At 34.3% G+C, this 13,757-nt stretch overlaps 1 protein-coding gene across 1 annotated transcript in view; it reads right to left on the bottom strand.

The window, feature by feature from the left end:
- Nucleotides 1-230: 230 nt before the first annotated feature.
- The window catches only part of LOC145242258 (uncharacterized), a 20,821-nt gene continuing 7,294 nt past the window's right edge, over nt 231-13,757 (bottom strand). Inside the window, exons 2-3 of the mRNA XM_080105268.1 lie at nt 3,152-3,223; nt 231-2,116 (exon numbers count right to left, since the gene is read on the bottom strand). Of these exons, the coding sequence (XP_079961394.1) occupies nt 313-843 (531 nt within the window). The 5' untranslated portion in view covers nt 844-2,116; nt 3,152-3,223 and the 3' untranslated portion in view covers nt 231-312. The remainder of the gene's footprint in view (nt 2,117-3,151; nt 3,224-13,757) is intronic.

Genomic DNA, 13,757 nt, shown 5'->3' with positions numbered 1-13,757 from the left:
TAATATTTATTTCAGCTATTATGATTCATATTTTTCAATAATCTGTTAACACATAACAATATCTATTTTACATCTTATCTATTTGGCATCTTATAATTCATATTTCTATTAGGATGTTAACATAGTATATTATCTATTCTGCAATATCTTTTTGGCCAATAACACACACCTCATATAATTTATATGTTGCAATACTGTAGTAGAAATCATGGCATTTGCACAATGTGATGTACATAAAAACAGCCTTTATTTTGATAATTTACATAATGAAAGAAAAGGTAATTTGAATTTGCTACAACACAGAGAAAGAAACTACTCCCTGAATAGCAAATTAGCAAGGTTCGGATAGTAACCTGGCAGACCTTCTCCTGTGTGAGTTTGCATGTGCGTGTTTAAATTATCTTTTCTTGTAAATGATGTGCCGCATACTTTACAAGAATATCGCTTCTCTTTCGCATGTCTTCGCATGTGTGCTTTTACGTGAGACGATGTCGTAAACGATAAGCCGCACACTTTGCAAGAATGAGGTTTCTCGCCGGTGTGCACCAGCATGTGCGTCTTTAAATTATGTTTTCTCGTAAACGACAAGTCGCACACTTCGCAAGAATACGGTTTCTCGCCGGTGTGTATTAAGATGTGTCGCTTCAAGTCAGATTTTGTCGTGAACGATGATTCACACAGTTGACACGAAAAGGGTTTCTCCCCGGTGTGGCTTTGTATGTGCCGCTTCAGTCCGGATTTTGTTGGGAAAGCTGAGCTGCACACCTGACAACCATAAGGTCTCTCTTCAGGTGCTTTTTGCATGGTTTCTTTTTCATATAAAATAGGGGTTTTCTGGGTCATTTACAATCTGCTTCTGTGTAAATGACAAGCAACACGATTTAACAGAATATGTTTTTTGTTCAGCTGGAGTCTAAAATCAATTTTGGTTTGAATGCAACAAAATTTAAATGAGTCATGTTTTCTCTGATGAGTTTCGAATGCACCTTTTAAACAGATTTCCTAGTGAACTACAAACTTTACAAAGAAGGTTGCTCACTTTCATATATTGAAAATTGGTTTCTTTGTGTTGTATTTATTTGTTTCATATTGATATAATTGTAAAAGAAAACTCAGTGGATGTGTTTATGTGTCTCTTTGATCCGGATTTTGTTGGAAAAGCTGTGCTGCGCACTTGACAACCAAATGGTCTCTCTTCAGGTGGTTTTTGCATGGTTTCTTATACACTGGAATTTTTGATAAGTAAGGTGTCAGACATATCATATAAAATAGGGGAGTTCTGTCATTTACAATCTGCTTCCATGAAAATGACAAGCAACAATATTTAACAGAATATGTTTTTGTTCAGCTTGAGGCTAAAATTAATTTTACATTGAATACAACAAAATTTAAAGGAATCAATAAGTTTTATATGTATCTTTTAAATAGGTTTCCTAGTGACCTACATACTTTACAAATAAGATTGCTCTCTATTATATATCTTTTGAACTTGTTTTCTGTGTGTTATATTTGTATCTTGTTGTTTCACATTGATATAATTGTAAATGAAAACTCAATGTTTATCTGTTCATTTGAGATGAAAAAATTTTCTATTTCGTAATTGAAAAATATGTTTTTTGTCCAGCTTTTGTTTGTATGTGTGTAAAATTAATTTTGTTTCAAATAATGTACATTCATATGTCTCTGGTTGTGTTTTATTTTTAGTAGAGATTTTTTTTTAGTAGAGATTTTTAGTAGTAGATTTAAATGATTTCTTATTTGTAAATTGAAAATCATATTTTTATCCAATAAGTTTCATATGCACCTCTTAAATGGATTTTCTAGTGAGCAAAAGACTTTACAAATGGGGTTGCTCTTTCATATGTCTGTTCCTTTAAATTGTTTTCTCCATGTTGTATTTCTACCTTTTTGTTTCATATTTAATTAAAAATGGAAGCTGAAAATATCCATCTGCTAATTTCTGATGAATAAATATTTTATTCTAAACTTGAACTTTGCTCTTTTCACTTGATTGTTGGATCTGATCTCGATAGAAATGTTCACGTGTTTATTTCAGATAAATAAATCTTCAATTTATTTAATACATTTTCATTTTTTGTTCCAGTTTTTCGTTTACCTGTGAATAAATAAAAGATTGCATTTTAGAACACATACATTAATAAAAATAAGAAACAAACTTGTATTAAAGGCAATACTTAAAAATGATGATCATAAATTTGGCAGTTACTGTAGCTTTTACTGAGTCGTGAAGATAGACAACTATTCTGGACTGTGTCAAGCTTGTCTTCAGCTCGTATATTATTTTTAAAAAGGCAGACATATTAAAACAAAACATTTAGAAGAAATATTTGGTTTTATTACTTTAAGATGTAAGACATCTATATATATAAAAGTTAAAATGTATGTGTATATGTGTGTTCGCTTTTTGTGTATGTCTTCAAAAGGCTTTTTTCCGGCGGATTCTCAAGGCCGTCGCTCATTTTTAAAACTTTTTATATCACATCTAAATGATAATATCTATGACTTAATAACGGTGGTCGCTTCTCTATTTAATATGCCCGATTTTTAAACGTTAATTATTCGACATTTTCGGATCTGCACGTGTTGCATTCGTTTTTCAGTCTATAAAAAAAAGCGAAACTTGATTTGAAATACTGGCCCACGGCCAGTGGTCTCTAGAAATCTATGTAACGTTTGGTCAATGTCGGCTTCGTCATATCAGACGGTTGCTTTCATTTCGAGACAAGACATTCCCCCTAATAAACGGGGAGCTGTTTTTTTCCAAAATTAGTTAAAAACAAACAAACCGGCTTATTGACCTCATTAAAAACTGTCCCGCAGAAAATGTTAACTGCTAAAACAACACACACTTCCAAACACCCGGGCAATGCCGGGTACCCCTCGCTATTACTAATAAAAAGAATTTTTCTGTCATTTACTTTTGTGAAAATGACAACAACCAATATTTAACAGAATATGTTTTGATTGGACTTGTAAGTGTGTAAAAATTTAATTTTGTTTCAAATAATGTACAATCATATGTCTCTGGTTGTGTTTTATATTTAGTAAAATTTAAATGATTTCTTATTTGTAAATTGAAAATCTGCGATAAGTGTTCACTTGGTAACTTGATTGTTAAATGAGAACTTACATGTTTATTTCAGATAAAAGATCTTCTATTCCACAAAAGCAGAGGCAAGTTTCATTCTTGCTCCAGTGTTTCCTGTAAATAAATAAAGGATTCTATTTTTAGAACAAATACATGAATATAATTAAAAAGCCGACTAATAATAAATGCAACACTTACAAACAATGTTTGTAATTTATCAGTTCCTGAAGCTTTTGCTGTGGTTAAAAATATAGCAAACAATCTTGGACTTTGAGATGCCAAGCTTAACTCATAAATTACTTCAAAAGAAGGCAGATATACATTATGTACTAGCAGCTGCGCTGTGTCAGCACACACAATGCCGACTCAAACACAACATCAAATACTAGTCAGGTTCCTAATGTAATTTTGTGGGAACTTTTTGGAGATTTGCAAACCTGTACGGACATATATCCTGCAGGTCTAAAGACTTAGCCTGTACGGACATATATCAGTGCTGCAGCCAGTGCGAAAACGATGAAGATTCCCAATCTGTAATGTATGAAGTGATAAAGGTTTTTATCTCAGGAATCCGAAAATCAATGTTTGCATTTGCTCAGATGTGTATATGGCGGCCATATTGGATTTACAAAATGGCTGCCGTAAGATGTATATTTTGTAATATCTCAGCTTCTAAATAAGCTGAAACACTGATTTTAACTGATAAACTAACATTTTCAGGGCCAAGGTAACTAATTGTGGTAGTTATAAAATTTTCCCAGATATGTACATGGCGGCCATATTAGAATTTACAAAATGGCCGCTGTAAAATATATGTGTTGTAATATCTCGGCCTTTAAATAAGCTGGAACACTGATTTTAACTGCTAAACATATATTTTCAGGGTCATAGAAGCCAATGGTGGTAGTTATAAAGCAACAACATTTTTTTTCTTTAGATGCATAACTGGGTTCAAACTGATGTGGTGTTGTTTTATTGCAATATCTTTATAATAAAAAATATGCATCATTTATAAATTCATACTTCAGCTGTTCCTAAAAAATCTTGCTTTTATATCACTAATTCAAATTGTTAATTTGATACTTTGAGAACTTGTAGTTTTTGTATGGCTATTCTAACATTACTGTAATTCTCTCTGTGTTTGTAGGTTAAGCAGGAGTGATGAGTCGCAAAATAGAGAGCAGGCATGTCAAACCAAGGAGTCCATTAACTGGAAGCAGTGTATTCTCTGCCAGTCTGATGATAAAAAGTAAGGATTCTTGGTGCAACATCCTTGATTGGAGTCCTATGGGCTCGTACTGCAAGTAATTCTAGAGATGGCTAGTTTGAATGATGGAGACTATGTCCAAGTTCAAAGGCGACTGCAGAACTGCACACCAGAAACAATGCGTGAAGAGAGGGTGGTCTGGCATCGCTCATGTCATTCGAGTGCAACTAGCAAAGTTGAAATACAACATGCAAGAGATTGCATCGCACACACTTTAGCTACAGGACACTACACTGCCAAAAAGCCTGGACAGAAAAGAGGAAGCACAGAAGAGGCTGTTCTACATCTGGTTCTGCATTGCCATTCACACGATCACATACAAGTCCACTGGATAAGAAAGAGTGCTTCTTCTGCTAACAGGACAATGGCCAACAACTGTACCAGATCAGGACTGAGAATGCAGGTAAAAATGTCAAAGATGCTGTAGAAATGTCCCATAATCCTGCACTAAAGACTAGGTTGAACACCTGCATATCACCAGGTGATGCACATGCAATTGATGTCCTATACCACAAAGCTTGCTGGACCAAAAATGTGCTCCATGCTCTTCGAGATACTAACACCAGCAAAACTGCTGAAGAACCCTTTCTACAAAAGGTGAGTCTGCTTGAGATGATAAGTCTTATTGATGTAGAAACAAAAAACAAAGCATACCTTGAGATGGATGATATTGAAAAGACTTATGTTAATATGATTGGTTCAAAAATTTTTGAAAGTTATGTACCTGTATTCAGTAGAAAATGGCTGAAAGAAAGGATCCTTACTTATTTGCTGCACCTGAAGTCTGTTCGATGAAACATAAGGAAGCCAACTCTCCTCTACTTCCTAGATGCATGTGAAGAGGACATGGTTAATACCTCAATGACCACTGGTAAGGAGGACGAGAACAGCATGAAGACAATCTACAAAGCAGCACAGGTGATAAGGAAAAGCATTGCAACCCTCAAAGAGCTGAAGGAAAGAAATGTCATGCAGGTATCTAGTGACAATGACGACGTTCCAGCTGAATTATACACCTTAATCCATTGGATAATGGTTGGGTCTGCTGAAAAGCTGGAAACTGTAAAGAGAACCAAAAATGTTGACCGAGCAACACTGACGGTGAACTAGAATATCACGTATGGGTTCAAATCCAGTAAACAGATAAGGTACAAGCCAAGCAACGAATCAGCATTCAAGTCACTCCGTGTACGAGGGAACCCTCAGGTTCTGGGACTGGCACTGACTGTTCACCATGACACATGCAACAAGAAGCTGTTGAATCTTCACAATGCTCATGGATACACTATTTCACATCGCCATGTCCTTCTCGTGGAAGCTGCTCTGGCAAATGCTGTTGTAGAAAACACCAGAGCATACCAAGGTCTCTATGTACCACCATTCCTGAAGAAGCTTACAAGGGAAGACATGCCCCATGAAGACTAGTCACCTCAAGTTTGAAGTTCTACCCACCAAGATGCAATGGATACAAGATTTACAGAGCCTACTGATCACTGGTGGATGAGATGGTGCTTGTGCAGAAGCTGAGCAAGAAACCAGCGACTCTAGCGACAGTCAAGGATCTGAGTGACTGCTTCAATGACAGACTGATTCAACTAACACAAGATTATTATGAAATCATCCTCGTTTTTGACACATACCAAGCAGATTCTCTGAAGAGTGTAACCAGAGATAAACGCAGACAAGGAAAAGCTTCTGTTTAGTATCAAGTCAGAGATGACACTAACATCAAACACACCCCAATGAGGAGGTTCCTCTCCCATGACAAGACGAAGGCTAATCTGACTGACTATCTTGCTGCCCAAACTCTAGAGTACAACACGGGATCATCCAAGCTGATCATCCCATCTGCTTCTGGATACACTAAGAGCAACAAAGACCTGGTCTTTGAAGTAAATAACTATGAGGAAGCAGACATGCTGCTGATCCATCAGGCTGTGCTGGCTTCACAACGAAACCCACCTGATGCACAGTTAGTAATTTTCTCCCCAGATACGGACGTTTTAGTGCTAGTCACAGCAAACTATGACCTATTGCTGAAAACATGCCCATTTCTACGGCCTCTAGTGTTATACAAATTGAACCATTGTGGTGAGCTATAGGTAAAGAAAGAGCAAAGGATTTGCCAGCCTTCCATGTATTCACTGGGGTCGACAACACAGGGAAGTTTTCCGTATATCCAAGACAACCTGGCTACAGATCTACCTCAAAGCTGATGCAGTGCTTATGGATGAAGCAGAAGTGACAGAGGGAATGCTGTCAACACTGGAGTCATTTTTATGTGCAGCTTACTTGCCAAAAGAGATCAACATAAAAACAATTCCTGAACTGCAATGGAATCTATTCTGCAAGCATAGGGCAGAAAGTGACAGGCTCCCTCCAACACCTGGAGCTCTAAAGCAGCATATTTTAAGAGTCCATGTCCAAGCAAGGGTATGGGCACAAGCCGCCATTGCTCTGCAGATTTCACAACTGGATCCTCTGGAAAATGGGTAATTCAAACAATTGGATGGCATCCTAAACCAATGACCACAGAGGTCCTCCAAGCCCCTAAGGCCATTCTTGAGATGATCACATGCAAATGTATATTTGACTGTTCTTCTGGCAGATGTTCCTGCAGGTCTAAAGACTTAGCCTGTACAGACATATATCAGTGCCACAGCTAGTATGAAAACGATGAAGATTCCCAAGCTGTGATGTATGAAAGTGATGTTGATGATGATGATTATGCATAGACTATGATCAAACATCTTATTATGTTTAAGATGGTTACACAAACATTCAAAGTTTACAGTTAAAAGGCATTTCAATAAAAATAACTCTGATTTAGTATCTGACTAACTGCCAGGGTTGTTAAGTTTTTTACCCATATGGTGGATTATGTGTTTCAATGGGGGCTTACAAAAGATGAAATGATAACTTGGACCATTCCTTGACACTGAAAATGTAGGTTTAGCAGTTAAAATCAATGTTCCAGCTTATTTAGAAGCCGAGATATTACAAAACATACATCTTACGGCAGCCATTTTGTAAATTCCAATATGGCTGCCATATACACATCTGGGAAAATTTTACAACTACCACCATTGGCTTCCTGAACCCTAAAAATGTAGGTTTAGCAGTTAAAATCAGTGTTCCAGCTTATTTAAAAATAAATAATAATAGTTACAGAACATACATTTTACGGCGGCCATATTGTAAATCCAATATGGCCACCATATACGCATCTGAGCAAATGCAAACATTGATTTTCTGATTCCTGAGACAAAAACCTTTCCAAAAATGTATAGGTTTGTAAATCTCCAAAAAGTTCCCACAAAAGTTAAAATTGTGCCATTAGGAACCTGACCATACACTCAACATCCTCTTACCATCAATAAATGTGTGAACTCAGAGTATGGGAAATTCCCATATGCACAAAACAAAATCAATTAAAAAAACAGAAATACCCTAAGGATAAGGCTAATGAGTAAACGTTGGATAAAATGATCATTAAAATTATTACGAACTTGCCAGGATTCGAATCTGGAATCTTCTGATCCGTGGTCAGACACGTTATCCATTGCGCCACAAGTCCTATCCGTATGCTAAAAGATGTTACGGTGACTGTATACAGAAAAAAACTAAATTCTGTTGACATGGGCAGGTAACTTTTTTGACAAAAACGAAACGGCCCAAAAACCCTTATTTCAGGCTTTTTTGTGTGACTCGGCGTTGTTCGTTACGAACCATATATAGATAAGGACAATCTAGGGACTCACACCTTTCAGGAAAAAAAGAATTTTTCAATTCAGTGCATCTGTTCGAAAGTTTTATTGGTATATATACACACATAAATGAATAAAGATTTAGAATTTTATTAATAGTGTATATTATAAATTGTTTTCTCCATTTGTGTTTTGTTGTTTCACATTGATTTAATTGTAAATGAAAACTTAATGACATTATTCATCTGCTCATTTCAGATGAATAAGTTTTTCATAAAAGCAAGTTTAATTTTTGTTCCAGTTTTACTGTTAATAATGATTGAATAAAATGATTGTATTTTAAAACACATGCATTAATATAAGTAAAGAGCAAACTTAGATTAAATGTAATATTTATAAATGATGATTGTAAATTCGGCAATTTCTGAAGCTTTTATTTTTTTCTGTATAGGAGCCACCACTTATCAAGGCCCAGAGGCCACTCGAGGATAAGGGTAAAAGAGTGTACAGTAGTCAATAGGACAATATCATAGTAATCATTAGTAGTGTAAATTTGGTAAATTGGATTCCTTAAGGAGAATGGCTCAAGAACTTGTTTATATTGGATTTGAAGATGACCATATTGTAGTGAGTTGGAAAGCAGGCAAACGGAAGAGAGTTCCAGAGGTGTGCAGTTCTAAGAAAGAAGCTTTGTTCATGGAATCTACGTTTAGGTTTAGGCACAGCAGATAAAGAGTGCGGGAAATTATTAATAGTGTTTTCAGCTAGACGAGTGTTTCTTGTGAAAGTTTGGCGAGGGGGAGGCATAGATTGGAGCTCAGACGAGCACTTGCCATGAAAATAATGATAAAGCAGAGACAGGTTCACAATGTCTCTTCTACGAGAAAGAGGTTGCAGGGAAGGGAAAAGGACATCCCCCACTAGGCTACAAAGCCTATTTTGAACTCTGTCAAGGCAGGATAAGTTCTTTCGAGCAGTTCCTGCCCATATGTGGCAATAGCAGTTCATCCTTGGATGTACCTGGTTCTCATATAGATAGAGAATTGCATCAGCAATGAAATATCTACTGGATCGATAGAAGGATCCCACCATTTCCCAGTTTTTGACCTTGGCAACGGATTTTGCTGTGCTTGTAAAGATAACAAACAATTCTGGATTGTAAGATGCAAATCTTGCATCTAACTCATATATTATATAATAAAAAAGCAGACATCTATTAAAACCAAATATTTGCATCTAACTCATATATTATATAATAAAAAAGCAGACATATATTAAAAACAAATATTTGCATTTAACTTATATTTTACTTAATAAAAAAGCAGACATACACTGCATATCAAATTATTAACGAGTTTACATTTTTTTAAATATTTAAGGAACAAGTGAATAAAAATCCATGAAACTTTGAGAAAGTGCTTACAATACTATTCATCTACTCCAGTAAGAAAATACGATGATGACAATGCCGTCCATCTAGGACCCATCCCTTACTCCAGCCATCTGAGCCATCAAGCGTGACACGCACTTCATCCATGAACAAAACTTTGGAAAAATCCGTTTTCATGTTGTCCTCTGCCCATTTCTATCAGTTTTGTATGTGATTTATCTTTAATGGAGGCTTTGTCACGGCTTAACAGACTTTGCCACTTCTTTCAGAAGGCAACATCGAGTACTTTTTGAGACATTCTTTAATCCAGCTTGGTCAAAGACTTCTCGACTTTTCTGCCCAGGGTTCTTAACAACTTCACGTTTTATTTAACGTAGAGAACGACATGAACCAACTCTAGATTTACCTTTATCAGCTCTCTTACGTACCTTTGTAGAGAATTTGACAAAGCTCTTCACAGTTTGATGGTACCTTCCTATCATTTTCTATATTTCGAGAGTAGTTTTAACTTTTACTAGCTGTTCTGTAATAGGAGTCTTTTCAGAACTACTCAATCCACTTTTACGACCCATTTTATTGATGAAACAAACTTCCTTGTTAATAATTTGACACACCTCAAATACAATGGATTCAGCAATTACGATGGCAAGTTGTTTACAATGCGCGGAACAGTACGAAAATTTCACAGTACGTGCAGCTCAGCATTGCCAACGTTTCCGAAGCTTTTGATACGAAACTACCGGTAAGTTTCTGAAACTGGTAAAAAATGTTATCTCGTTAATAATTTGACACGCAGTGTATATTAAAACTAAATATTTGCATTTAACTTATATTTTACTTAAAAAAAGATAAAATATTAAAACCAATTATTTAGAAAAATATTTGTAAACTCCAGCAGCTTTTGAATTCTGCATCATTTTTATGTTTTTAAAATAAATTTACTTGAATATGATCGTTCTGAAAATTATTAATCACACACATGACAAAGAATGTTTTTCTTCAGGCTGTATTTCTGTCTAGAAATTTGTATATTTTGTCTAGAAATCAGGTTTTACTGTTTTATATTTAGGATGTGAAGCAACTATCTCCCATCCATTGAGTGCCCAGGTGGTAGATAGGGGGATAGCCGTCAGATATGGTGGTTAGCTACAAATTCCTAATAAACAACCGTGGATCAATTGGCAGTCCATTTAAAAGCTGTATGTTGAATATTCACTAGTCATGTATATCTCTATAAAATGCACACAGATGCACAAAGTAACATTTATACTTGGCAGATACTGGCCAGCATAAAAGCTGACTGACTAGATTGAATGCAAATTGTTGACTTTGATTAGTGATGCATTTAGTTTAGATCATAAAAAAGCGTTGGGCAAAGAAAATCATCCTCTATACAACAATTGCTTCAAATAAAAGTACATAAATATTTCTATGTAGTCAGATATCTGGAAGAGGTACCATAAATATGGATGATGCCTTTTAAGCTTCACATTAATAAAAAGTACAAATGAAAACGAATTTATTTTACTTGTAAATGAAAATCCTTCAGAAATATTGAACTCCTCATTAATTCCTAATGAAAATTTTGTATCTACTATTTCTGCACTTTATGGACTGTGCTGAAATAACAGCATTATTATTTAATGTTATTTCATTTTGTTAACTATTCTGTACTTTCACCTAACAATTTGATAAACAAAAGATATGATTATTTCAGATAAAGAAGCTATTTCATGTGTGCATAAGCCAATCTCAAATTTCAATTTTGCCACTCTTATTTTTACCTGTGAGAGAATGAAGGATTTTATTCAACAATTTAAACATTGATGAATAAATAGATATACTCATGAAGTGCCTTAAATAAGTTTCCAGACTTTTTTGTACAGGCATTTAAAATTGTTGTAGACTCTTGAAACTTCAGTATGTTATTGCTATACATCTTATGAGATGACTGACCAATTTTTATGATTTCAGGTTCAAATAAACAGCTACAGCAGAAAGTGGAATGCGTCCTACTAAAGCCTGATTGTCACAACTAGTGAATTTCAAAAATGCAATCTGAATATGAGGACAATTTAGAAAAACGATATGCAATAAAATTTTGTTTTAAACCTGGAAAAATTGCCAGAGAAATGTATGGAATGCTTCAGACTGCTTTTGGACCATCTTGAATGAATTGCACATCAGTTTTTGAGTGGCATAAGAGATTCAAGGAAGGCATGGAATCTGTGAGGGATGATGAGAGGTGTGGGAGGAGTAAGGAAGACAGAACCCCAAAGTTGATTGGCCAAATAAAGAAATTCATGGATAAGGTCCGTTATGTGTCTATAGAGGCAATAAGTGCACAGTTTGATGTCAGTGTGGGAACTGTACATACAATTATTTGAGAGGAACTGAAGATGCAGAAGATTTGCGCAAAGTTTGTCACAGACTATTTCACCAAGATGGGCATCAAGACAGTTCCTAACCCTCTCTATAGTCCAGACCTTTCTCCCTGTGACTTTTGGTTATTCCCTAAGCTCAAGGAAAACGTTAGAGGCTGTCCTTATGAGACAATTGAGGAGATGAAAGAGGCTGTGTCTAGGGTCATTGACACACCCACAGAAGAGGAATTTCATAGGGCCTTCAAGAAGTTATTGGAATGGTACAACAAGTGAATTGCAGCTGGAGAAGATTACTTCATTCAAAGGGGATTAGAGTTTCATGTGATTCTGTGTACTAACAATAAAAATGTCTATACGAAAAAAGTCTGGAAACTTATTGAAGGTACCTCATATATACATATATATATGTATGTGTATATATATATATATATATATATATATGTATATATATATGTATATGTATATATATATGTATATGTATATATATATGTATATGTATATATATATGTATATGTATATATATATGTATATGTATATATATATATGTATATGTATATATATATGTATATGTATATATATATGTATATGTATATATATATGTATATGTATATATATATGTATATGTATATATATATATGTATATGTATATATATATGTATATGTATATATATATATGTATATATGTATATATGTATATATATATGTATATATATATGTATATATATATATATGTATATATATATATGTATATATATATATATGTATATATATATATGTATATATATATGTATATATATATATGTATATATATATATGTATATATATATATGTATATATATATGTATATATATATATATGTATATATATATATATGTATATATATATATATGTATATATATATATGTATATATATATATGTATATATATATATGTATATATATATATATGTATATATATATATATATGTATATATATATACAGTGATGATCATATTTATTGGCACGGTAAAATAAAAGTTAAATTTTGTCTAATAAATTCTAAAAAAGGGATTAAATTAAAGAAAATAACAAAGTATATTATGTATTTTTAACTGGCCTTTCCGATGCAGCAATCGGATTTTAGAAAAAATAAATAACAAAGGAACAACAAACATAATTGCAAAAAACCCTTGTTCAAAATTATTGGCACGGCTTTGTTTTTCTTTTAGTATCAGTATAATATCAATCAATTTCCGGTTTACGTGCTTTCTGAACTTTTTTATAGCCATATTATGCTTGTTTAACGCTAATTCAGTGAATAATTTTTTTCAGATAATTCGATTTATTTAAACTATTATAAGTGACTAAATTATAATTTTCAATCGCCATGGTTAAAACTAAGGAACACAGCGAAGACGTCAGGAAGCTTGTTGTAGCATGCCATACCAATGGGGAGGGCTATGATAAGATTTCAAAGAAGCTAAACCTTCCCAAATCCACTGTTAGAGCCATAATAAACAAGTTCAAATCGCAAGGCCACGTTATGAGTTTAGAGGGTAGAGGGAGAAAAAGGATTCTTTCCCCAAGAGATGAACGGAAAATTGTTCGACAAGTAAAACAAAACCCAAGGATCTCTGTTGGGGAGATTGTTGATGAACAGAGCACCTCTGGAGTGAATGTATCTCGACATACAGTTGGTAGAGTTTTGAAGAGAGCTGGTTTAAAAGCATGTCGTCCGAGAAAGACTCCTTTATTGAAGCCTATGCACCTGAAAGCAAGGCTAGCCTTTGCAAAACGTCATATTGATAAAGATGTTGCATTCTGGAAACGTGTTCTATGGACTGACGAAACGAAAATAGAGTTATTTGGCCATAATAAAGTGTCTTATATTTACAGAAAATCTGGCGAAGCTTTCCTGCCTA

The sequence above is a fragment of the Euprymna scolopes genome, chromosome 21 (genome assembly GCF_053919585.1).
Source record: "Euprymna scolopes isolate OS-2025 chromosome 21, ASM5391958v1, whole genome shotgun sequence".
NCBI classification, from domain to species: Eukaryota; Metazoa; Mollusca; class Cephalopoda; order Sepiida; family Sepiolidae; genus Euprymna; species Euprymna scolopes.
Note: the sequence above shows the minus strand (reverse complement) of the source record. Positions and strands in the feature narration are given on the sequence as shown.